At 44.2% G+C, this 26,052-nt stretch overlaps 3 protein-coding genes across 3 annotated transcripts; all 3 read left to right on the top strand.

Moving 5' to 3' along the window:
• The first annotated feature begins 2,445 nt into the window (after nt 1-2,445).
• Nucleotides 2,446-3,381, top strand: LOC102445939 (olfactory receptor 5AR1-like). Its single transcript, XM_014580292.2, has one exon. It carries the CDS (start codon nt 2,446-2,448, stop codon nt 3,379-3,381), a length of 936 nt encoding a protein of 311 aa, XP_014435778.2.
• Nucleotides 3,382-10,192: 6,811 nt separating this feature from the next.
• LOC142829352 (olfactory receptor 5AR1-like) lies at nt 10,193-11,131 on the top strand. Its single transcript, XM_075928841.1, has one exon. The coding sequence runs from the start codon at nt 10,193-10,195 to the stop codon at nt 11,129-11,131; it is 939 nt and encodes a 312-aa protein (XP_075784956.1).
• Nucleotides 11,132-23,276: 12,145 nt separating this feature from the next.
• Nucleotides 23,277-25,810, top strand: LOC106732906 (olfactory receptor 5AR1-like). Its single transcript, XM_075928625.1, has 2 exons — nt 23,277-23,304; nt 24,858-25,810. The coding sequence occupies exons 1-2, from the start codon at nt 23,286-23,288 to the stop codon at nt 25,808-25,810; spliced, it is 972 nt and encodes a 323-aa protein (XP_075784740.1). The 5' UTR covers nt 23,277-23,285.
• Nucleotides 25,811-26,052: the final 242 nt, after the last annotated feature.

Below are 26,052 nucleotides of genomic sequence, written 5' to 3'. Positions count from 1 at the left end.
TTCCGCAAAAGCACTGACTTCCTACTGTAAGAAAACAGTGTTTCTTGCGGAAGTACTATTCTGCCCCGTTCAGGCAAAAGTCCCTTTTGCACAAAAGGGCCAGTGTAGACAGCTCAGATTTGTTTTCTGCAAAAAAGCCCCTATCGCGAAAATGGCGATTGGGGCTTTTTTTCGGAAAAGAGCGTCTAGATTGGCACGGATGCTTTTCCGCGAAAAGTGCTTTTGCGGAAAAGCGTCCGTGCCAATCTAGATGCTCTGTTCCAAAAATCCTTTTAACGGAAATCTTTTCCGTTAAAAGCATTTCCGGAAAATCATGCCAGTCTAGACGTAGCCCAGAAGTTCTCAACCTTTTTTTTTCCTGAGCACTTATGTTCAAGGAGATTGTGATCATAACCTCTCTGCAAGGTGAGCCATGGCTGGTCAAGTGATGACTTTTGCCTTCCTGACTGTGGTAGCTGAAAACCTCCGTCAGCACGTGAAGTCTTGTCTGCTGTTAGTGCTACAGAGCATAGACTCAGGGTATGTCTACACTACCCCGCTAGTTCGAACTATGTAGTTTGAACTAGGTTCCCTACTCCGAACTACCTAGTTCGAGCCCCGTGTAGCCGCGCTACACGGGGTTCGAACCAGCGGGGATTTAAAAATGGCGGCTCCCCGCTTATGTAAATGAAGCCCGGGAAATTCAAATCCCGGGCTTCATTTGCACGTTCGGTATGCATACATTACCCCGCTAGTTCGAACTAGTGTAGACATACCCTCATAGACTCATAGACTTTAAGGTCAGAAGGGACCATTATGATCATCTAGTCTGACCCCCTGCACAGTGCAGGCCACAGAATCTCACCCCCACCCCTCCTAGAATAATCCTCTCACCTATATCTCAGATATTGAAGCCTTCAAATACTTTGGAGACCCCAAGATGCAAAGAATCCTCCAGCTGTGATCTGTACCCCACGCTACAGAGGAAGGCGAAAAACCTCCAGGGCCTCTGCCAATCTACCCTGGAGGAAAATTCCTTCCCGATCCCAAATCTGGCGATCAGCTAAACCCTGAGCATGTGGGCAAGACTCATCAGCCAGACACCCAGAAAGTTCTCTATAGTAACTCCTATCATCCCTCCATCCATCCATCATGTTGGTGTCCCCTTGCCCGATGTGCTATAAACCTATGAAACCTTGATTCAGTGCGGCTGAAGCAATAAAGGATGTAGACATTGGATTGGGGAGGGGTCTTGAGTGTGGGTCTCACATGATGTTTCAGGACATTTCAGCAGGAGGAGAGACCATCCTGTATCATAGAGGATTTAATTCAGCCTGGGAGCCATGGCAGGGAAAGGTGGGATGCGGGATCTTAGGGACCCCTGTGACATTTCAAGATTTGGTTTCCACGAACCACAAAAGAAATCCACCCTTTGTGGATCAGCTCTGCACAGTCCCAACTTGAACTGAACACGGTGGGATGAACTATAACCTAACTTCAGTCACTGTCACTGGGTTACAATTGCATCATTTCATAACAGAGGAGGAAAGAGTGGACCAATTCATCCCTCGTGTACAAGTTGCATCAAGGGCGGCTTTGCTTCACTGAGTGCGCTAATTAGCTGTTGTGTCTTTCTGAGCTCAGCTATTCCCAGTTGTGTAAGGGAGCATGTCTCGTAGATCTCAGTATAAAACATGTCGAACGCCTTAAACGGGCAGTTGCTGACAAAGGGGAAAAGCCACCACAATCTCTCCGTAGCAGGTAGGTGCTGTTGTCCTGCATCACAGTCACGCTCATGGAGACACCATGGTGATTAGCAAGTTTTGAATTCAAGATCTCCGGCACGAAAAGCCTCTGTCTGAGCTCCTACTCCCTGAAAAAACAGAGTGACCTCTTTGGTTGGAAAAAATAGGCAATTACCTAGTCACAGAGGCAAGTTCCTCTTCCTCTGTATCTGGATTTTAGCACAGACTAATGTAAGTGCCATTTTCAGATGCCAAAAACTTACTTAGCACAGCATGTAAGTTTTGTCCTAAACTGATATGCCCAGCCACAGAGCTCCGCTTGCCCAAAGACTGTAGAAAGATTAAAACTCTTTTACTCTCACCCCCCCCCCCCTTGAGCTAAGGGGTAATCTCTTCTGAGATGATTTTCACCCTAATTGTCCAAAAACAGACCCACAAGTCGCTGTTTGCTGCTCGGATTAGGGAATGGGAGTGTTTGTCTTTCTGACATGTTTAATCACCACGTCCTGGTTTGTATACAGTGTGTACATTGTATGGAACACCTGGATTGACCAGCTGTGAACATGTGACTCTGTAGAAAAAGCCCTTCTTAGATCTTGTACAGGTGCCCATTATGAAACTGATCTCCATTTTTCTTCACTTCATTACAGAGGAGGGATAACTCCCCAGAGTCCTCCACCTGCCCACTTCCCTGTAGCTGCTTGATCTCAGCACAGAGGAGATGAAAGAGGGAAATCACTCGGAGGTGACTGAGTTCATTCTCTCAGGACTGACAGATCGTCCAGAGCTGCAGGTCCCCCTGTTTGTGTTGTTCCTACTGATTTATGTTACCAACCTGATGGGAAATGGGGGGATGATCTTGTTAATCACAATTGACCCGCAACTTCACACCCCCATGTACTTTTTCCTGAGGAATTTGTCCTTCTGTGATCTCTGCTATTCCTCAATAATTGCCCCTAAGATGCTGCAGAATTTCTTAGCCGAAAGGAAGAGCATTTCTCACACTGCCTGTGCTGTGCAATTGTATTTCTTTGTCTGTTTCGCAGATGTTGAGTGTCTCTTGTTGGCTGTGATGGCGTACGACCGTTATGTGGCCATCTGTAACCCGCTGCTCTATAGTGTCAGCATGTCCAAGCGGCTTTGTAACCTGCTGGTGTCTGCATGCTATGCTGTGGGGTTGGTGGATGCGCTGATACAAACATGTTGTATAATTCAGCTCTCTTTCTGCCACTCCAATGTTATCAATCATTTTTTCTGTGATATTCCTCCCCTTTTGGCACTATCCTGTTCCGACACCCGCATCAGTGAGACATTGATGTTCACCTTCATTGGCTTTATTATAGTGAGCAGCGTGGTGATCATCCTCCTCTCCTATGTCTACATCGTCTCCAGCATCCTACAGATCCGCTCTGCCAAGGGCCAGCGCAAAGCCTTCTCCACCTGCACTTGTCACTTGACTGTGGTCATCATGTTCAATGGCAGCCAACTCTTCATGTACTTACGTCCCCCTTCCAGCTATTCCATGGACACTGACAGAATAGCCTCTGTGTTTTACACAGTGGTGATCCCCATGTTGAACCCCCTCATCTACAGCCTGAGGAACAGGGAGGTGAAGGACGCCCTGAGGAAAGCCATGAAGAAACTCTTAAGCAATTAATGAATTTCTTTAATTCAGAACAAATTTATTGGTGCAGAGTGAAAACAGATGAATTCAATTCCCAGCCCATTCCATTGTTATTTTGCAGAGCCCAGGTATAGAATCATAGAATACTAGGACTGGAAGGGACCTTGAGAGGTCAACGAGTCCAGTCCCCTGCCCTCATGGCAGGACCAAATACTATCTAGACCATCTCTGATAGACATTTATCTAACCTACTCTTACATATATTGGTTATTTTAATATTGTTATTGTTATTAAATGGTTCATATTCCAACGAGGTCTGCATGCCCCTGCTGAGGTCGGCATCAGTAGGCTATTTCCTCTGCAAAGTTCAAGGAGACACCCTTTCCGCATGTGTGAGTATTAAAATATATAGGGAACACATGACCTATGTGGAAAAGCTGAGGGATTTGGGCTTGATCAGTCTGCAGAAGAGCAGAGGGAGGGGAGATTTGAGAGAAGCCTTCAACTTCCGGAAGGAGGGTTCCAAAGAGGATGGAAAGAAGCTGTTCTCAGTGGTGAAACATGACAGAATGAGGAGCAATTACAGTGGGAGAGGTCTAGGTGGGATATTAGGAAAAAGGCTTTCCCTAGGAGGGTGGGGAAGCACTGGGATGGGTTCCCTGGGGAAGGGGTTGAATTTCCATCCCTAGAAGCTGTTACGTCCCGGCTTCACAAAGCCCTGGCTGGGATGATTTAGTTGGCGTTGGTCCTGTTTTGGGGAGAGGGTTGGGTTCGATGACCTCCTGAGGTCTCTTTCAACCCTATGATTCTACAATTCTTTGCGTGTTGACAACATCCAGCTCTTTGTACGAGGTAAAAAGAGGGGCATCCAATCTTTCTCCTTTATATCAAGGTTGTTTTCGTTATGCAAGCGAAAGGCTAAAGTGTGTGATATGGCTCAACCAAAGGGAGTTCTGCACGCCCTCCTGCAACTCTGAAGCCCTTCCTGCACTTTATCGGGTCATGGTAGGGATTGTCATCTGGTTTCCATTCATGCATGAGCGTTAGAAAGTTGATTTCACTCTTAGGGTATGTCTAGACTACATGGCTCTGCCGACAGAGCCATGTAAACTAGTTTACCCAACATAATCAAAAAAGCGGGGATTTAAATAATCCCCACTTCATTAAAATAAAAATGGCCACTGAGCTGTGACAAATATCAGCTGATCAGGCACAGTGTGGGAGTCTAGACACGGATCAGTCGACAAGGGAAGCCTTTGTTGACTGCTCCGTTATGCCTCATGAAATGAGGTTAACAGGAGCGGTCAACAAAGGCTTCCCTTGTTGATCAATCTGCATCTAGACTCCCGCGCTGTGCCGGATCAGCTGATTGTCGGCACAGCATGGCAGCCATTTTTATTTTAATGAAGTGGGGATTATTTCAATCCCCGCTTCATTGACTATGTCGGGTAAACTAGTTTACATGGCTCTGTCAGCAGAGCCATGTAGTCTAGACCTACCCTCTATGCCCTTTATTTTAAGCTAAGGGTGCAATAAGACAAGAATTAGTAAGGGTGATGTTTCTAAGAGAGAGCATGGAGTGTGTACCTCAACTGTGACATTCTGCGCTAAACTGAATAATAAATAGTACAGAAAGGTTTGGTTTCCTCTTTGGTATAGATGAAAGAGAAAGTTAAATCACTCAATATTTATACCATATCAGCAGATAAGCTATGAGTTATTCCTCTTCCTTCTCTGGTCTTGTAATTTAGACTCTGAAGAACAGGGATAGAGGGAATGGTATGGCTGGGGGGATGGTGAGGGAAAAATAGAAGGCTGTGGGTTGATTTTTGAGGTAATGGGTTGGTTACAAAAATGCAGCTCAAGCTGATGTGAATTTGAAAATCCTCAAAATGTTTGGAAAATTGAAAATATCGGGGTGGAAGAAAACATCTAACACCCCCCAGAAATGGAATATTTCCTTTCCTTCCCAGGGACATCCCATTGTGAAAGCAAAGACAATGGAGGCCTAGGCTGACCAATGAGTGGGAGTGGAAGAGGCGGGGATGGTGGTGTTTCCTTTGTATCTTGTCCCCCAATGCTTAGAGCTCTCCCTTGGGATGTGGGACACACAGACCAATCCCCCTCTCTCTGATGGGGAGAAACAATTTGACAGTGGCTCTTCCACACTGCCGGACAATGCCCTGGTGACTGGGCTATGTCCCGTCCTAGGCCTTTTTCAGGGTTGGTCTACGTTAAAGCTGTAAAGTCAATCTAAGACATGCTAGTTCAATTGATGTAACTTTAACAGTGTCCTCACCATGATAGATTGATGGGACAAGAGCCGTTGACTTCCAAGGCCCATTCTCTAGCTTGGAACTAAAAAGCAAACAGAGTGAACCCTCACCACCCCCAAACTTGGTGATTTCAACTTCTAAAACCAACGTAAAGAAGTAATAACACACTCCAGTATTTGCTGGTTCTCACACTAAAGTCAGATCGTTACTTCACTCCTGGGCTCCCATGGAATTCCATTCTCTAACACCACAATTTATTAAAAAATCGTTATTTATGCAACAATTTTATTTTTACTGTGTAGCTTCAATAATGAAAAATTAAAGATATGGGAATTGTTAGACATAAGAATATCTGCCAGTCTCTCCCATTGGTAGTTTCCTCTTCTCTAACTGTCCAGAGGCAGCATTTTCAAAAGCATTCACAAATCCAGGACTTGAGTACGGACAAGTATGAAAATGGGGATCTGAAATTCTTTCTGCCAACCTTTGCCCACTTATGAATGAAGTGACTAGGCTTGGCTGTCTTATTACAGGCTTCATAAATGTCTGTAGGCCCTTATGGGGCCCTCATCAATGTAGTAACTTTGAGCACTCCACAGTCTTGATTGCATTTATTGTCACAACCTTCATGTTAGGTAGGAAAATATTTATCTCCCTTTCACAGATGAGCTGAAACACAGAGAAAGGAAAGGTCTCTGTTATACAAGACATCTGCAGGTGCACCAGTAACTAAAATCAAAATTACAGAGTGGTAGATTAAGGCTTAATGTAGTAAACAAACATTCCTTCTCATGGCGATAAAGGAACAATGGTATAAAACCGATATGCAAGAGTGGCACCGCAACCCCTCATTCTGTACAGTAGAGCTGCATTCTTCACATTCACCATGCATGTCCCACCAAGGAGCCGAGGGTGTCTCAGAGTTTCCAATACTGACTTTTTAACTATTCAAGATAACATGGTGAATTGTCTTTTTATAGACACACTGCAAATTACATGTGCTGCCATCAGGTTGTCCCCTGGCATTCAAAACTGAGACTTATCTTCCTGATATAGTCTCTGATATCAGGCAATTGCAGAACACACCTTTTATCTTCAACCCAGTTGCAACTTCTTAAATTAAAAACAGTAGCTGCAAGCCGATAGGACAGAAAAGAAATTATTTACACACGGTGACAGTCTGTACCCTTATGCTCATCCTTCTTCTAAGAAGATGATGCATTTTGTACAAAGCATGCTTTATGAGCTATCATTTGAAAACTCATAATCCGCTGATCATCAATGTCCTGATAAAATGTGTGTGGCTAAACAATATATAACATTATTGTATTCTGCTGTATAACATTAGTGAGACATTCTAAGTTTAGAAAAGCAGGCAAAAAGCAGTACCTAACAAACAAAAGGAAAACGGATGCCTCAACCAGGCATAAACAAAATCAAATGATATTTCACCTGATTAAGAGGCCATTTGGGGGCAGGAGGAAGGATATGAGTGAGATATCAAAATTATGACAAGGAAATTGCTGGTGTTTTCTGTCCCCTCATTCTTTGTCTCCTGAATCTGAGCTGTGAAAAAGAAATGCCTATAAATGGAGAAGGCAAATGCCCCAATAGTATTCCTCCTCCCTTTCTCTGCTCACTGCAGCAATATTCTCAGAAGGAACAAGATGAAACATTGGACTGGGTGGTGAATTCTGACTGACAGGCATTCATCACATAAAACTGCAAGGCCATGAGAGAAAAAGGGTGCTTTTAATTCATTTACCTCATTAAGCTAGGTATTGGTTGCATTTGACCTTTTAATTCTTTGTAACAATTTCTGATTTTTAGGCCTCATTTTGCAATCACTGAAAATCTTTCTTTTTGGAGTGTACACATGTGTTTTCTTGTGGTATCAAAGCCAGTGTGGTTTTGTATCGAAATATTGGGAAGTCTACTTGAGAGCAGGATTTGTCCATAACATTTCTAGGAAGAAAATGGCAGACTTTATGTGAGCTGGTGTTATACAATAAGGCTACATCTCCCCTGCAAGCTTCTTGTGCAAAGAATGGCTGGTCTTGAGCAAAAACTTGCAGAGCATCTACACTGCACGCTTGTTCTCGCGCAAGTAAATTTACAGTAAAGTGTCGGAACAGAGGGCTTCTTGTGCAAGAGTTATTCTTCTCCCCATGAGGAATAAGCCTTCTTGCACAAGAGCTCTTGTGCGAAGAGGCAGTGTGGATGGGCAACAGGGGTTTCTTGTGCAAGAAACCCCTATGGCTAAAATGGCCATCAGAATGTTGTTGCACAAAACAGCATCCACACTGCCATGGACTCTCTTGCACAAAAGCACATGGCAGTGTGGACATGCTCTTGTGCAAGAATTCTTGCACAAAACAATTCTTGCACAAGAAGCCTGCAGTGTAGACGTAGCTTAAGTGATTGGACAGTACAGGATGCACGTTCCAGTCAGCATCAGAAGGCTCTATGACTTAGAGGTTTACGCTCTTTTTGGATGTTTCTAAAAGCACCATGGCTACGTCTAGACTGGCATGATTTTCCGGAAATGCTTTTAATGGAAATATTTTCCGTTAAAAGCATTTTCTGAAAAGCGCGTCTAGATTGGCACGGACGCTTTTCCGCAAAAGCACTTTTTGTAGAAAAGCGTCCGTGGCCAATCTAGACGCGGTTTTCCGCAAAAAAGCCCCGATCGCCATTTTCGCCATCGGGGCTTTTTTGTGGAAATCAGTACTATGCTGTCTACACTAGCCCTTTTGTGCAAAAGTTTTGCGCAAAAGGGACTTTTGCCCGAACGGGAGCAGCATAGAATTTCTGCAAAAAGCACTGATTTCTTACAGTGCTTTTGTGAAAAGTCAAGCAGCCAGTGTAGACAGCTGGCTAGTTTTTCCGGAAAAGTGGCTGATTTTCCAGGAAAACTGGCCAGTCTAGACACAGCCCATGTGATTCTCTTGGTCACAGAGCTGCCAGAGACAGACTCCAGAGACTTAGATGTGAGTTCTTTGCATATCCTTGATGCCTGGCCCAAAGCCTGAAACTGGGATGAATCGTGGTGAAGTGGAAAAGAAACAGCAAAGAAAAGTAATGCAGTTGCTGCAGAACTGAAAGTGTGAAGTAGCCACAGTAGCATTCAGCATTTATAACCTATGGCTCTCAGAGCACTTTACAGAGGAAAGCTAATTTCATGTAGCCCCTTTTCACAACAGAGTTCCTGACATAGAAGGTGTTTAAGGGATTCACCCAAAATTGCCCAGTTATGGCAAGGTGTCGAGAGCAGAACCCAAACCTTATGCACCAGAGTCTGGTGTATGTTACACTGGGTATGCTGCGGGTTGGTCTGCTTATGAGCTAGATACAGCAGTGAGTATCCAGATTAACTCTACTGACATGATTGGTATTCCTCTGGAGTTACATAAGTGTAAATGAGAGACGAGTCTGGCCCATGGTTTCTGGACCAATCCTGTGAAATTACTTTAAGAGACTTTTGGAGAGGTGACTCCCCCCATAAAATGGAGACTATATTAACCTTATTTTAGTATTATATAAAACAGATCTCTCCTTGCTCTGGACCTCTGTGTTCCATGTCCACCAGGAAATACGTGGCAACTGTAACTCTGATAGAAATTGCATCATTTAATAACACAGTAGGAAAGAGAGCAACAAATTAATCCCCAGGGCATGAGTTACCCCCATGGTGGAGCTGGTTCACCAAGCACATTAATTGGCTGTTGTTTCTCTCTGAGCTCAGCTATTCCCAGTTGCTCCAGGGGCAATGTCCCATAGATCACAAATCTCAGTATAAAACCTCCTGAAGGCTCCGAACGGGCCGTTTTTGTCAAAGGGGAAATGCTGCCGCGTTTCTTTCTCCAAACCAGGTACGTGCGCTTGTCCTGCATCATGGCCACACACATGTGCAGACGCCATAGAGATTGATAGGTACAGAATTGAAGACCTCTCACACTAATACCTCAGCCTCAGCTCCTGCTCCTTGAGCTGGAGGATTGGAAAAATAAGCAAGCATCATTGAAGTCGGCACTTTTCCTTCAGTAGCTGGGTTTTCATCCTGACAAGTATAAATGCTGTTTTCAGATGCCAAAAACCTTCATTAGCCCAGTGAGAAAGCTTTTTCCTCAACTGATATGATGAAGCACAGAGCTGATGTAGTCCAACGTGGGTATAACAATTAAGACTCCATCTTGAGGCAAGAAAAAAAAATCTTCCTGAGATGAGTTTCACCCTGATTTTCTCATAGCAGACTCATAAATTGCCATTGGCTGTCGAGACTAGTGAACAGGAGTGTCCTTGTGTGTGTGGGGGGGGGGGGGGGGGAGCGGGAAGGTCTGATTGATCTACGTGTCCATGTACTGGTGGGTGCATTGTATAGCACCAGCAAAAAGACCAGCTGTGAACATCGGGCTCTGTGAACCAAGTCCTCCCCTGAACTTGTCTTGTGTCCGTTAAGAAACTGACCATCTTTTTTCTTCCCTTATTCCATTAGAGCAAAAGAATAGGTTGCCAGATCCATCCACCTGCCCACAACCCTGTAGCTGCCCAATCTCATCTCAGAGGAGATGGAAGAGGGAAACCACTCGGAAGCAACAGAGTTTATTTTCTCAGGACTGATGGATCATCCAGAGCTACAGGTCCCTCTATTTTGGGTGTTCCTACTGATTTATGTTGTCACTCTAGTGGGGAACGGGGGGATGATCTTGTTAATCACAGTTGACTTGCAACTCCACACCCCCATGTACATTTTCCTGCGGAATTTGTCTGTCTTTGATATCTGCTATTCCACAGTCATTGCCCCTAAGATGCTGCTGGACTTCTTAGCTGAGAGGAAAAGCATTTCTCGCACTGCCTGTGCTGTGCAAATGTATTTCTCTCTCTGTCTTGCAGATATTGAGTGTCTCTTGCTGGCTGTGATGGCGTACGACCGTTACGTGGCCATTTGTAACCCACTGCTCTATAGAGTCACCATGTCCAGTCAGTTTTGTAACCAGCTCATGGTTGGGCTGTGTGCTGTGGGGTTGGTGGATTCTCTGACACACACATGTCTAACATTTCGACTGTCATTCTGCCGCTCCAATATTCTCAATCATTTCTGCTGTGACATCCCCCCATTGCTAGCGCTCTCCTGCTCTGACACCCACATCAATGAGATTGTGGTGTTTACCTTAAGTGGCTGCATTTTTGTCGGAAGCTTTGTGATCATCCTTCTCTCCTACTTCTATATCATTGCCACCATCTTGCGGATTCACTCCTCCAAAGGCCGGCGCAAAGCTTTCTCCACCTGCGCTTCCCACTTGTGCGCGGTGGGCATGTTCCATGGCACCCAACTCTTTATGTATTTGCGACCCACCTCTAGCTACTCCATGGACACCGACAAAATCGCCTCCGTGTTCTACACAGTGGTGATCTCCATGTTGAACCCCATTGTCTACAGCCTGAGGAACACGGAGGTGAAGGACGCGCTGCACAAAATCATCAAAAGACTCCTAGGAAAGTCTTGAACTTCTTTAAGGGTGTACTAGTTTAATTTTGGGGAGTGGAAACAAGTGAATTTCATTTCTAGCCCACTGCAACGTCATTGCACACATCCCATGGCAGCATTGTTCATTATCAGGTTGTCATTTTTATTAATTTGCTTGTATTCCAACAAAGAGAGAAGGCTCCAACTGAGATCTGGGCTTCATTAGGCCACTGCAAAATTCAAAGAGTTGCCTGTTTCACATGTGTGAGCATAAAAATATATGTCATGTGCTTTGAAAGCATGGAGCTGCTTGTATGGGGGAACATTTTATTGGATTGAGACAAGGAGGGCAGCACATCTATCCTCTTTGGAGCAGGGTTGGATTTATTGTGCAGTTGCATGTATGACGTGTGTAATGCTTATGGCAGAACCAAAGGGACTTTGCACCCACCCCTCATATTCTGTTGCTCCTTATGTGTTCCAGGGGGTCATAAGCTATGTGTACACTTGCATGATTTTCCGGAAATGCTTTTAACGGAAAAGTTTTCCATTAAAAGCATTTTCAGAAAAGCGTGTCTAGATTGGCAGGACGCTTTTCCGGAAAAGCACTTTTTGCAGAAAAGTGTCCATGGCCAATCTAGACGCACTTTTCCGCAAAAAAGCCCCGATCGTCATTTTCGCGATCGGGGCTTTTTTGCGGAAAACACTATTGTGCTGTCTACACTGGCCCTTTTCCGGAACAGTTTTCCGGAAAAAGACTTTTGCCCGAATGGGAGCAGCATAGTTTTTCCGGAAAAGCACTGATGATTTTATATTAGATTGTCAGTGCTTTTCCGGAAATTCAAGCGGCCAGTGTAGACAGCTGGCAAGTTTTTCTGGAAAAGCGGCTGATTTTCCGGAATAACTTGCCAGTGTAGACACAGCCATAGAGATTGTCAGCTGGTTTGTGTCCATGCCTGAGGAGGAGAAAGGTGAGTTCTCTCACAATGGCCTGTATTTTAAGTTAAGGGAACAACAAAAGAAGAAACAGCAAGGTTGTTACTTTCAAGAGAGAGCATGGTGTGGGTACATCTACACTGCATGCTTATTTCAAAAAAGCTATTCTGGAATAGTTATTCTAGGGTTAACATATTTGAACTTTCAAAAAAGCGGACACTCCTGAGAGTGTATCTGTATCAGTATCTACCAATTCACATTGAATTCATGTGTTACAATATACAACACATTAATACAACATGAGTTGGAAGATACTGATACAGATACACTCCATCTCAGGAGTGTCCTCTTTTTTGAAAGTACAAATATGGCAACCCTAGTTATTCTGAAATAGCTTATTTCAAAATAGCACGTCTACACTGCAGGGAAGCCTCAAAATTAGTCCGAGGCAGGTTTCCCTGATGCAGATGTGCTTTCTCGATTTACAGCCCCAGGAGGCTCAACTTAGAATGAGGGGCTATTTCAAAATACGACAGTGGAGCATCTACACACACATCTTATTTTGAAATAGCTATTTCAGAATAGGCATTATTCCTCGTAGAATGAGGTTTACAGATTTTGGAATAAGCCATCCATTATTTTGAAATTACTTTGAAAGAAAGGAATGGCTGTGTAGACGCACTCATAGTTATTTCAAAATAACACTAGTTATCTTGAAATACAGCGGCTACGTCTAGACTGGCATGATTTTCCGCAAATGCTTTTAACGGAAAACTTTTCCGTTAAAAACATTTGAGGAAAAGAGCGTCCAGATTGGCACGGATGCTTTTCCGCAAAAGCACTTTTTGCAGAAAAGCATCCGTGCCAATCTAGACGCGCTTTTCCGCAAAAAAGCCCCGATCGCCATTTTTGCGATCGGGGCTTTTTTGCGCAAAACAAATCTGAGCTGGCTACACTGGCCCTTTTGCGCAAAAGCTTTGCGCAAAAGGACTTTTGCCCAAATGGGAGCAGCATAGTATTTCCACAAGAAGCACTGATTTCTTACATGAGATTGTCAGTGTTCTTGCGGAAATTCAAGCGGCCAGTGTAGACAGCTGGCAAGTTTTTCTGCAAAAGCAGCTGCTTTTGCGGAAAAATTTGCCAGTCTAGACACAGCCGTGCAGTGTAGATGCACCCCATGAAAGTCTGCACTGAGAAAGCTCTGAGAGGGTTAGATTTCTCTGCCATATGAATTAAACAGATGGGAAAATGTACATGAGACACACAATATGTGCACCACATCAGCTTTGAGTTTCCCCCTTGAATCTGTTGGAAAGTATTACAGGCTCTGAAGAATAGGGATTGTGGGAATGGTATGGCTCAGGGGACTGTGAGTGAGGAATGGATAAAACTGGGTGATTTCCTGATTTTCCAGTTCATTGCTGTTACAAATATTTGTAAAAAGAATTCAGTGCAACCAGATCCACACCTAAAGGTGATGTTTGGCAAATTTAAAACATTCACCAACATTTCCTTCGGGGTTGAAGGAAATACTTAACATGGCCAGAAACTGACCATTTCCTTTCCTTCCTGGGGAATTTTCAATATGAAAGCAAAGACAATAAAGGTCTATATGGACAAAATGGATGGAGGTGGAAGAGGTATTGATGCTGCTGCTTCCATTGTAGAGTTTAACTCAGGCCTTGATGGGAAACTTGATGGGAAAGTTTCTCCTGTTGACCTCCTGCAGGGGGGCCACCCCAGAAATTCGGCTTACGGTACGTTGACTCCAGCTACATAATTCTCGTAGATGCAGCTGTGCAACTTAAGTAAAATTTCTGGCTTAGTGTAGACCTGGCCTCTGTGATAGAGCACTCATATGGGATGTAGGAAGACACATTTGAATCTCTTGCCAGTCTGATGTAGAGAAAACATTTGAAAGTGTGTCTCACGCATTGCTGGACAATGCCGTGGTGAGTGGGCTATTTTCTGTCCTCGATCTTTTTCTAAGCTGGACTCCTGCAATTCTTTATGTCATTCTAAGCTATGCCACATTGATTCAATGGTGCTTTGTTGATGGAAGAGTTATGTAACTGAAGCACAGAGCCTTTGAATTTCACCGTCCTTTCTATATCTTGGTACCAAAGGGCTACTGTAGTGGAGCCTCACAACTCTCAGATTGGATGATTTATCTTCTATAGCCAGCATTAGCAAATTCATAAAATGCTCCAGTATTTGCTTATGCTGAAAGTAAAGGGAGATAGATACCTCACTCTCAGGCTCCCAAATAATTCCATTCACTATAACTAAAAATTAAAAGATGACCATTTGTATTAGCAATTTCATTTTTATTTTCTATGTTCAATGATGAAGAATTGAAGACATTGCTTTAAGAATGTTGGAGTTGTTTGACATAAGAAAATCTTCTAGTCTGTATGTTATTGCCAATTCTCAGTGGAACTCTCTGGAGGTGGTGTTTTCAGAAGCATTCACTGATTCAGGGTGCTAGTTGCAATAAATTCACCCTGTTGGATCGATCGATCACTGCCCCATTGATCTGACCCATAGCGAAGACACAGTCTAAGGCTCTATATACTCAATGGTCTTCCTTCTTATGGAAATAGAGGAACAGTTGTATAAAACCTATATGTAAGGGTAAGTCTACACTAGCCCCCTAGTTCGAACTAGGGAGGCTAATGTAGGCACTCGAGCTTGAAAATGAAATCCGGGATTTAAATATCCCAGGCTTTATTTTCATGTTCCTGTCCAGTCGCCATTTTTAAATGCCACTAGTCTGGACAAACTGCCCGCGGCTTCACGCGGCAGTTAAATGGTAATTCAAACTAAGTCCTTAGTTTGAGTTACCTGTTACACCTCATTCCAGGAGGAGTAACAGGTAATTCAAACTAAGGACTTAGTTCAAATTACCATTTAACTGCCGCGTGTTAGTCCGGACAGTTAGTCCGGACTAGTGGCATTTAAAAATGGCGACTGGATGGGAACATGCAAATAAAGCCCGGATATTTAAATCCCAGGCTTCATTTGCAAGTTCGAATGCCTACTTTAGCCTCCTTAATTCGAACTAGGGGGCTAGTGTAGACATATCCTAATAGAGTTGCAATCCAGCCCCAACCTCTGAAGAAGGTTGTATTGCAACCTTTTTCAGATTCACCTTGTGTGTCTCACACATGATGGAAGGTATCTCTCACAGTCTGCAGTACTGACTTTTTAACTATTCAAGGAAACTTTGTCAATTCCCATTTTGAAGGTATACTGTAAATTGCATGATCTACCTGCAGATTATTCCACGTTTAACTGGAAAACCAATTACATGATCTTTCTTCCTGACACAGTCTCAGATGTCAAGCTATTGCAAAAGACTCCTTTAATTTCAATCCACCTACTACTTCTTAAATTTAAAGACGGCAACTATAGGCAAATGAATGTATGCTCATCCTCTTTTGCAAGATGACAATACATTTTGTACAAAGCATGCCTCATGAAGTGTATTTGAAAACTCATAATCTGCTGATCATCATTGTTCTGGTAAAAAGTGTGTGGCAACATTATATGTAAAGTTATTGGATTCTACTGTATAACATTATTGTCCTGTGAAACAAACAAACAAAAAAATACCCCAGCTAAGGGCAAACAAAATCAAATAATATCTTTAAGAAGCCATTCCTGGGCAAAAAGTAGGAAGTATGCAAGAAATTTACCAACAGCTGGGGTCTCTATCTCCATGTCTCTATCTCTATGTCTCTGGGCTCTGCTCTGGCAGTTTTGTGAACATCAGATTTTGTCACCTGACCCTCAGTTGAGAGGATTCTTATGAAAGAGACATGACTATAAGAGGAGAAGGCAAATTCACCAAACCGTACTCTGCCTCCTTTTCTCTCTGTTCAAGGCACCAACACCTTCCGAGGGAAACAGATGCAGCAGGTTTTGGCTGAAAGGCATCCAGTCAGTAAGACTGCAAAAGCAGGTGATGAAAGAAATCTTTGCTTTGAATTCACTTTGCTTGCTAATCTAGTTATTAGTTGCATTTTACCTTATATTTCTTTGTAACCAATTCTGACTTTTATACCTCATGACACGCAAACACTTCACATCTTTCTTTCTGTGGTGAATAAAGGTGTTTTCTTGTTTTATCTAAGCCAGTGTGGTTTTGTATTGAAATATTTGGGAACTTCTACTTGAGAACAGGATTTAGAACATAAGAACATAACATAAGAACATAAGAACGGCCGTACTGGGTCAGACCAAAGGTCCATCTAGCCCAGTAGCCTGCCTGCCGACAGTGGCCAGCACCAGGTGCACCAGAGAGGGTGGACCGAAGACAATGATCAGACGATTTGTCTCCTGCCATCCCTTTCCAGGCTCTGACAAACATTGGCCAAGGACACCATTTTATCCCCTGGCTAATAGCCTTTTATGGACCTAACCTCCATGAAATTATCTAGCTTCTCTTTAAACTCTATTATAGTCCTAGCCTTCACAGCCTCCTCTGGCAAGGAGTTCCACAGGTTGACTACACGCTGTGTGAAGAAGAACTTTCTTTTATTAGTTTTAAACCTGCTACCCATTAATTTCATTTGGTGTTCTCTAGTTCTTCTATTTAGGGAACTAATAAATAACTTTTCTTTATTTTCCCTCTCCACACCACTTAGGATTTTATATACCTCTATCATATCACCCCTCAGTCTCCTCTTTTCTAAACTGAAAAGTCCCAGTCGCTTTAACCTCTCCTCATATGGGATCCGTTTCAAACCCCTAATCATTTTAGTTGCCCTTTTCTGAACGCTTTCCAAGGCCAAAATATTTTTTTGAGGTGAGGAGACCACATCTGTACACAGTATTCAAGATGTGGGCGTACCATAGTTTTATATAGGGACAGTAAGGGTACGTCTAAACTACATGGCTCCCTTGACGGGGCCATGTAGATTTGTTTTTTTAGCTAAGGCAAATGAAGCCACGATTTAAATGATCGCGGCTTCATTTAAATTTACATGGCTGCCGCACTGAGCCGACAAACAGCTGAGGAATAACGAGGAATAACGGGGCTGCCGACAAAGGCCTTTGATGTCAGCAGGGGAGTGTCCAGACTAGCGCGCTGAGCCGACAAACAGCTGATCAGCTGTTTGTCAGCTCAGCGCGGCAGCCATGTAAATGTAAATGAAGCCGCGATCATTTAAATTGCTGCTTCATTTGCCTTTGTCTATCTGTCTAATCTACATGGCTCCATCGATAGAGCCATGTAGTCTAGACACAGCCTAAGCTATTCTGTGTCTTATTTTCTATCCCTTTCTTAATAATTCCTAGAAAGAGTTTATGAGAGTTGGAAGTATCCATTAATTCCAATAATTCCTTGAAAGAGTTTATATGAGTTGGAATTATCTATTATCCAGGAGGGTGCTGGACAATACCGGACACACATTCATTCAGCATCACTAGGCCCTGTGACATAGACATTAGTGCTCTGTGCTGTCATACTGAAAAGCAGTGTGGGATGCACTTCTTCATGAATCTGTCCCAGAGCCTTAAGTGCGTGTACCTCATATAGCCCTTATGCCTCAAATAAAACCCCAAACAGGGATTCATCCAGGTGAACACATACGGGGAGATTTCAGCAAATCCAGTAATGTGCCTGAACCACTATTGCTTACTGCTTGAATTTTAGCAACCAAGCTAACAGGCCCAAAATAGGCCTAGACAGCATGGCCAAGTCAGGGAGCAGGAAGAAGGGGAGTTTGGGTGCCACAGAGAGGGCAGCTTGACCCTGCATCCTTCCTGAGACCCAAATCTCTAGTGAAATTACTGAGCTATACAGTAAGAAAAACAGGAAGTTTGTCTAAACGCCCTAAGACATAGATCTGTCAGGGCCCCCGAGCATGGTGCCTCTGAAAAAGAAAAAAACGTACCCGGTGAAAGTGATGATCAGAAGAAAACCTCCTGCCTAACCTTTAAAAAGTGCTTGCCTAACTAGCTTTTGAGTGACATGTTATTGTAACACTAATGGATAAAGAGGGAAGGAAAGTTTGAGTTGGGGGGCGACAATTTTGGCAACACTTGGAGGGATGCCTCGAGGACTCCTTGAGGACTCTTCACATCTGGACGCATTTTCGTCCCCACTGGCAGACGGAAAACTGGCCATCGGAAGACTGCTCGGTGTCACTCAAAAGCCACACTCAACTTCAGTAATTATCAAGGGTGGGGGTGTTTTACTAACTGTTGCAGATGTGTGTAAGTGCTTGAGACTAAGTAAAGTTTAGCTTTAAGTGAAAACACTCTTGTGTTGTCCTGTTTGTACCATCCATTTATCGGTTGGACGACCGTGTCTCCCCTGAATTATTTCCTGATACCACCTCACCGAGAGTAAAAGTTACCGAGAGTTTTGGGTTGAAAGAACCCCATGTAACAAAGAGGACAAAGAAGTGTGGAGAACTGGACGTGTGAAATAGTCACAGTAGCACATAGCGTTGATAACCTCTAGCTCTCAAATCAATTTACAGAGGCGTGTTAATTTCAAAGCATCCTTTTTGAAAATAGCGTTCTTGAGACAGAAGGAGTTAAAGGGATACGTCCAAAAATCTCTGGTGGTGGAGGAGCAGGATTGAGAGCAGAGCCCAAATCGTATGCACAAGGGTCTGGTTTCCCTTTACGCTACATGTGTTGTGTGATGGTGTGATTCTGAGTAAGGCAGTATCAGTGTGACTCCAGATTAATTCTGCTGATATTAGTCACATTCTTCTGGAGTTATACTGGGTGACTCTGAGAAGATCCTGGCCCATGGTATCTATGCCAATGATTTTTGGAGATCTGACCAACAAAAGAAGTTTAACACATTCCCATCTTTGAACATATTAAAAAGCCCTTACGGGAGATGCAGCACTCCATACCAGCTGATGCTCTGGCCTGCTGGGTTCCATTTGCACAAGGAAAGCCATGACAACTACAGTAATTGCATAGGCTCTGCACAGCTGTTCTCCTGGGAGCAAAGATGCCACAGCCAGCAAATCTCAAAGCCATCAAAGCGCAATTTGACTTCAGGGGCAGCAGAAGTGAAATTGCACTTAGATGACTTTGAGAGTTATTATCTAGAGAATGTGGGCATGGAGAGCAAACAGGGAAAGTTTGGACTCTAAGTTTCATTCTAGGGTCCTTCTCCTTGAAGGTGAAGGGGGAGAAAGCAAAGTGGTGCCACCATGACATGAGTGCAGAGGTCATTTTCAGTGCGTTTTGGCCTTTAATTGAAATGACAGTGAGCCTTTTACGGGAAGGAAGGAATAATCCCGAGAGGAGACATTTTAATTTTTCTGAATGTATTGACCAGTAAAAAAGGGAGAGTTTTAGCAAGGGAGGGCGAGGAGGGACAGCAAAGAAGAGAAAAGTACCCTTAAGAGGCAGGGGAAAATCTTTCCCATCGAGTCAAGGAATGTCTACATGGAAGTCACCACAATGACTTAGCTAAGGAACGGACCCAGAGCCAAAATGCAGATACCCTCCCCATTGATACAAGGGGGTTTCCAACCGTATGATTTTCCACATCTCCGAAAGGCAGGAGCTATGTGAATGGAAAAATTGCACTGAGGGTTAGGGCAACCCACCTGCTTCCCACAAGGTGTGAAAAGTTTCTCGGCCTGGTGTGACGCAACTTGGTTGATGTAATTTTTGAGCATGCACCAGACCTCAGAGAAGGTAGCTACACTAATTGGGAAATCGACTCTTATTTCCTTACCAGGGCAGCAGTATCTCCATCAGTTAGTTTTGTTCAGGTTGGCTGGAAATAGTCCAGCTGTCCCTGATCCCCACCAGAGTTTATTCTGAACTCACGATCAAGCTGTGCGTGGGCCGTGGATAGTGTGTGTGTGTGTTTGGTGCGCAGCCTGCATGTGCATACTGTGAGGGTATGGTGATGTTGAATGTTGAGTGTAGGCATGTGTGTGTCCTTACCTTGAACAACACTCAGGCAGGTGCCCCTCTCCTCTCTGCCCCCCTCTCCGCTGGTGATGGCCTCTTTACCTTAAATCAGGCCTGGCCAACACAGCTCACGCAGGAGGATTCAGCCATGGGAGGATGGGTTTTGGCCTCTAGACTTCAGCTCCATGTGGCGGCTCTTCAGCTTTCTGCCCAGTACTTCTGCCAACCCCCTGAATCCTATTCGTGCCTCACCCCCCCCGGGAACCCTGGAGTCTTGGTTGAGAATCAAAGTATTATAGGTATGATAGCTGTGGTCTGATAGGCTTTGCATGATGGGTAAAAAAAAAATTAAAAAAATTAATGGAGATTGCCTAGCTCCTAGAACTGGAAGGGACCTTGAAAGGACCAAGTACTACCCTGATGAATTTTTGCCCCAAATGGCCTCCACAAGGATTGAACCCACAGCCCTGGGTTTACCAGGCCAATGCAGCCTGCTAAGGGGGATCCAGGACAGGAGTCAAATTCAGCAGACCCAATTCTCCTCCATCAATGTCTCTCTTTGGATTTGACAGCCCTGCATGCTTGTTCATTAAGGGAGGAGGACAGTACTATATTTTTGGGAGGATATGTCTAATGAAATGGCAAGTTCCCCAGAGGTTGCATCTTTTATGGAATGAAGCAGGTTTCAGCGATGCCCCGTCTTCTTGTATAACAACACTAGAGGGCAGGAGTTTAATAAGGGGGCTGGAGCACATGGCCTATGAGGAGAGGCTGAGGGATTTGGGCTTGTTTAGTCTGCAGAAGAGAAGAGTGAGGGGGGATTTGAGAGCAGCCTTCAACTCCCTGAAGGGAGGTTCCAAAGAGGATGGAGAGAGGCTGTTCTCAGTGGTGGCAGATGGCAGAATGAGGAGCAATGGTCTCAAGTTATGGGGGGGGGGAAGGTCTAGGTTGGAGAGTAGGAAAAACTATTTCTCTAGGAGGGTGGTGAAGCACTGGGATAAGTTCCCTAGGGAGATGGTGGAATCGCCATCCCAAGAGGTTTTTAAGTCCCAGCTTGACAAAGCCCTGGCTGGGATGATTTAGTTGGGGTTGGTCCTGGTTTGGGCAGGGGGCTAGATCGACCTTCTGAGGGTCTCTTCCAGCTCTTGGAATCTATGATTCTATGATTCTAATGCATGATGTCTCTTCCCTTGCTAGACTAGGTTGCTGTCTCTTAGGACAATCTCCAAGGGATTCCTTTAAAACTTGAGTCTTCTGTGTAACAGCATGGTACTCAGCTCTCATAAGCACCTCTGGTTGCATGGTTCCATAGTCTTTAAGCAGTCATAGAATGATAGGGTTGGAAGAGACCTCAGGTCACTGAATCCAACCCCCTGGTATCAGGCCATACCCCCATGGTTTTCTTCCTGGAGGTAATAGGCTTGCAAGATGTGTCACTAAGTCACACAGATCCCTTTTACTGTTGTCCAGTATTATACCACATCACCAGTGGCCTATCCATCATTCCAAGTCCCAGTCAGGGAGCCCAAGCAGAGCAGCTACACATTAACATGTCCATTTAACTCAAGTGCATTCAGTTCTCAGGGATATTTCCCCACAGAATGAGCCTTCATTGATGTTTCGCCTTTACTTCAGGATAAATGGGAGTTCCGTCCTAGGAGCCAGCCACGAGCAGGGTCTCACTGAACTGTCCATGGTGCTGAAGGTCAATTTCCCCAGCCAGGAGTTTAATGGAGCTACACTGATTTGCATTAGCTCTCTGGACTATGGATTTCTATGAAGCTATGTCCATTTACACCACCTGGGAACTGGCTCAATGACTTGGTTTAAGTGATGCAGATTTTCTATAGATGTATTATTTCTTCTCTGACCTTTGGATAACAAAGGGCATGGAACCTTTCCCACGAATTCAAACTAGAACCTCTCTTTTAGATAGCCAGCCACTCTTGATTTCAATATGTCACATGATTCTGTCTTGGAGTGATGCACTCTTCACAGTTGAAAAGATGCTCAGATTCACACCAGTTGAAGATCTGGCCCTTTTGTGTCAGCGGATCTATGCTGATTTACATCAGCAGGGAATGTAGCCCAAGGACTCTGATGGGGAGACATCTCATAGACTCATAGACTTTAAGGTCAGAAGGGACCATTATGATCATCTAGTCTGACCCCCTGCACAGTGCAGGCCACAGAATCTCACCCACCCCTCTTAGAATAATCCTCTCACCTATATCTCAGATATTGAAGCCTTCAAATACTTTGAAGGCCCCAAGATGCAGAGAATCCTCCAGCTGTGATCTGTGCCCCATGCTACAGAGGAAGGTGAAAAACCTCCAGGGCCTCTGCCAATCTACCCTGGAGGAAAATTCCTTCCTGACCCCAAATATGGCGATCAGCTAAACCCTGAGCATGTGGGCAAGACTCACCATCCAGACACCCAGAAAGTTCTCTGTAGTAACTCATAACATCCTTTTACACCAGTTGGGGATGTGGCTCAATGACTCCAGTGAAGAGACATCCATTACACCAGCACAGAATCTGGTCTCATGGGCAGCATCCATGTGATGGTTACCTCTTTAAGAATGTCTGTCCATATCAATCTGACTTGAGCATCACTGGTAAGCACAAGCTGAGGAATGTAACAAGTCTAAGGAGACCCCGTCTGTCTCTGTGACATCATTACAAGGCAGGGGAGAATCCACATCTCCTTTTCCTTAGCTTGACAAGGCTGCTAGGCAGGGCAATCTTCACGCAGGAGATTATGGAGGAAGAGCTCATCCCTATTTCAGAAACTATCTGGTACCTGTAGGAAGAGAATTGCTATTTACAAGGCATAAGAGCTGCTGGTGTTATATCTGGGTCCTTACACAAAATAAAGATCCTGGTCATGCAGGACACTGTATTGGTGAGATATCCCCATGGTAGGGCACGGGAACTGAATTGTCCCCTCATTCATGGGGACTGTACTATTTTTCGTTCTTGAATTGCTTCAGGCTATGAAATAAAATGTGTTTGCCAAGAAAGTTGAAAGTTGCTTTTGGCATCGCGGACTGTGAAAATCAAGGGAATAGGGCTCATTTTCAGCATTAGGGATCAGAACTCAATTAACAATGGAGAGCAGATGACTGTGGTCTCCTCTTGAATGTCTATGGGTGTCCAGTGGTCTTCATCCAGCACAGTGAATGAATCTATCTGTCCTACATTGGGGAATAAACTAGCATGGGAAGGACATACAATATAAAGGTGTTTGGTGTGTGATGAATAAATAGCTGGATAGCAATTAGTGTGTTTCAGCTCTACCTTCCAATGTCTTAAAACCCAAATTGTCCTTAATGCTCTCTGAAATCTTTTCTTTGAAAATGTTTATTGATGAGAATTTGGATTTTCATTTAAACTAATTTTTTGTCACGGAACTATTTTTTCCATAGGCATTATCAGCTTTCCATCAAAATACCAAACTTCTCTGCTGCCCAGACTAGGTGTGTGGGACTCAGATGATGTTTCAGGAGAGTTCAGCAAAAGGAGAAGACCACCCAGTTTTATGGGGGGTGTAGTACAGCTTGGGAGCCGTAAAAGGGAATGGCGAGATGGAGTATTTGAAAGTTATGTCTGAGATTTTGCCTTCCACATACAACAAAGCAAATCAACTCTTTATAGAAATTGCATCATTTAATAACACTGGAATAGGTGTGGGCCAAATTAATCCCTAGGGTACAAGTTATACTGAGGGTGCTTTGGTTCACTGAGTGTATTAATTAGCTGTTGTATATCTCTGGGCTTAGATATCCCCACTTGGTTCAGGTATCCTGTCCCATAGATCACAGATCTCAGTATAAAACCTCCCAACCACGCCATAGTGGCAGTTTCTGTCAAAGGGGAAACACCACCACATCTCTCTTCTCAGCAGGTACGTGCAATTGTTCTGCATTTCAGTCACATGCTCATACCCAGACCATGGTAACTGCAAAGTGTTAAATTGTTGACCTCTAGCACTAAGGGCCTCAACTCAGCTCCTACCCCATAGGATAATAGAATGCCCTGTTTAATTTCCATTATGTCCCTTAGGGTATGTCTACACTACCCCGCTAGTTCGAACTAGTGGGGTAATGTATGCATACCAAACTTGCTAATGAAGCCCGGGATTTGAATTTCCCGGGCTTCATTAGCATAAAGCCGGCGCCGCCATTTTTAAAAGCCGGCTAGTGTAGAACGAGGTGTACAGATAGTTCGGAATGGCTACCTAGTTCGAACTATCTAGCCCGTGCCGCGTGTAGCCGCGCGGCACGGGGTTCGCACTAGCCAGCTTTTAAAAATGGCGGCGCCGGCTTTATGCTAATGAAGCCCGGGAAATTCAAATCCCGGGCTTCATTAGCAAGTTCGGTATGCATACATTACCCCGCTAGTTCGAACTAGCGGGGTAGTGTAGACATACCCTTTGTTCCAATATAAACTAACGGAAATGCCATTTTCACATACCAAAAATCTCAATTAGCAATCCAGCTTTGTCTCAACCCGACATGCCAAGCCACAGAGCTCACCTTCCCCACAGAGGTTAAAAAGATTGACGCTCATGTACTCTCACCCCTTCTTGAACTAAGAAATCACCTCTGCAGTTTGAGATGCTTTTCATCCTGATTCTCTCACACCAGAATCACAAGTCGCTCTTTGCTGCTTGGATTAATAAACAGGAAGGTTTGTCTTTTGGGGCATGATTGACCTACATGTATTTATATGTGCACAGTGTCTGCATTGTTTGGCACAACTGGGATGACCATCTGTGAACATCTGGCTCTGTGGAAAAAGCCCTTCTTGGGTCTTGTACAGGTGTCCATTATGAAATTGATCCCTATTTTTCTTCACTTACTTCCTTACAGAGAAGGGATAAGTCACCTGAGCCATCTATCTGCCCACATCACTGTAGCTGCCTGATCTCTACTCAGAGGAGATGGAAGAGGGAAATCACTCGGTGGTGACTGAGTTCATTCTCTCAGGACTGACAGATCGTCCGGAGCTGCAGGTCCCCCTGTTTGTGTTGTTCCTACTGATTTATGTTATCAACCTGCTGGGAAACGGGGGGATGATCTTGTTAATCACAATTGACCCCCAACTCCACACCCCCATGTACTTTTTACTCAGGAATTTGTCTTTCTGTGATCTCTGCTATTCCTCCATAATAGCTCCTAAGTTGTTGCTGAATTTGTTGGATGAGAAGAAAAGCATTTCTTACACTGCCTGTGCTGTGCAAATGTATTTCTTCTACTCTTTTACAGATATTGAGTGCTTCTTGCTGGCTGTGATGGCGTATGACCGTTACGTGGCCATCTGTAACCCGCTGCTCTATAGGGTCACCATGTCCAAGGAGTTTTGTAACCAGTTGGTGGCTGGGATTTATGCTGTGGGGTTGGTGGATTCAATGATACACACGTGTTATACATTCCGGCTGTCATTCTGCCGCTCTAATGTCATCAATCATTTCTTCTGTGATATTCCCCCACTGCTGGCGCTCTCCTGCTCTGACACCCGCATCAGTGAGATTTTGTTATTTGTCTTCAGCGGCTGCATTTTAGTGGGCAGCATTGTGACTGTCCTTCTCTCCTACATCTATATCATTGCTACGATATTGCGGATCCCCTCTGCTGAGGGCCGGCACAAAGCCTTCTCCACTTGCGCTTTCCACTTGATTGTGGTACTTATGTTTCACGGCACCCAACTCTTCACGTACTTACGACCCACCTCCAGCTATTCCATGGACAGAGACAAAATGGTCTCCGTGTTCTACACACTGGTCATCCCCATGTTGAACCCCCTCATCTACAGCCTGAGGAACAGGGAAGTGAAGGACGCCCTCAGGAAAGCCATCAATAGACTCCTTACTAATTCTTGAATATTTGTCAGTCCTGTTTTTTTGATGGGGAGCAGATACAGGCAAATTCAATTCCCAGTCCATTAGGATGCACAGCCCATGGTAGTACTGTTCATTGTGAGATTGTCTTTCATTTGTTTGTATTCCAACAAGGCCTGCAGGCCTCCAGTGAGATCAGGGCTTCATTACGTATTGACCGTTGAAAATTCAAGGAGTCACCTTTTTCACATGTGTGAGCATAAAGTGATATGAGATGTGCTTTG

This window comes from Pelodiscus sinensis, chromosome 4 (genome assembly GCF_049634645.1).
Source record: "Pelodiscus sinensis isolate JC-2024 chromosome 4, ASM4963464v1, whole genome shotgun sequence".
NCBI lineage: Eukaryota > Metazoa > Chordata > Testudines > Trionychidae > Pelodiscus > Pelodiscus sinensis.
The sequence above is the reverse complement of the archived record's forward strand: the minus strand, read 5'-3'. Positions and strand labels throughout refer to the sequence as shown.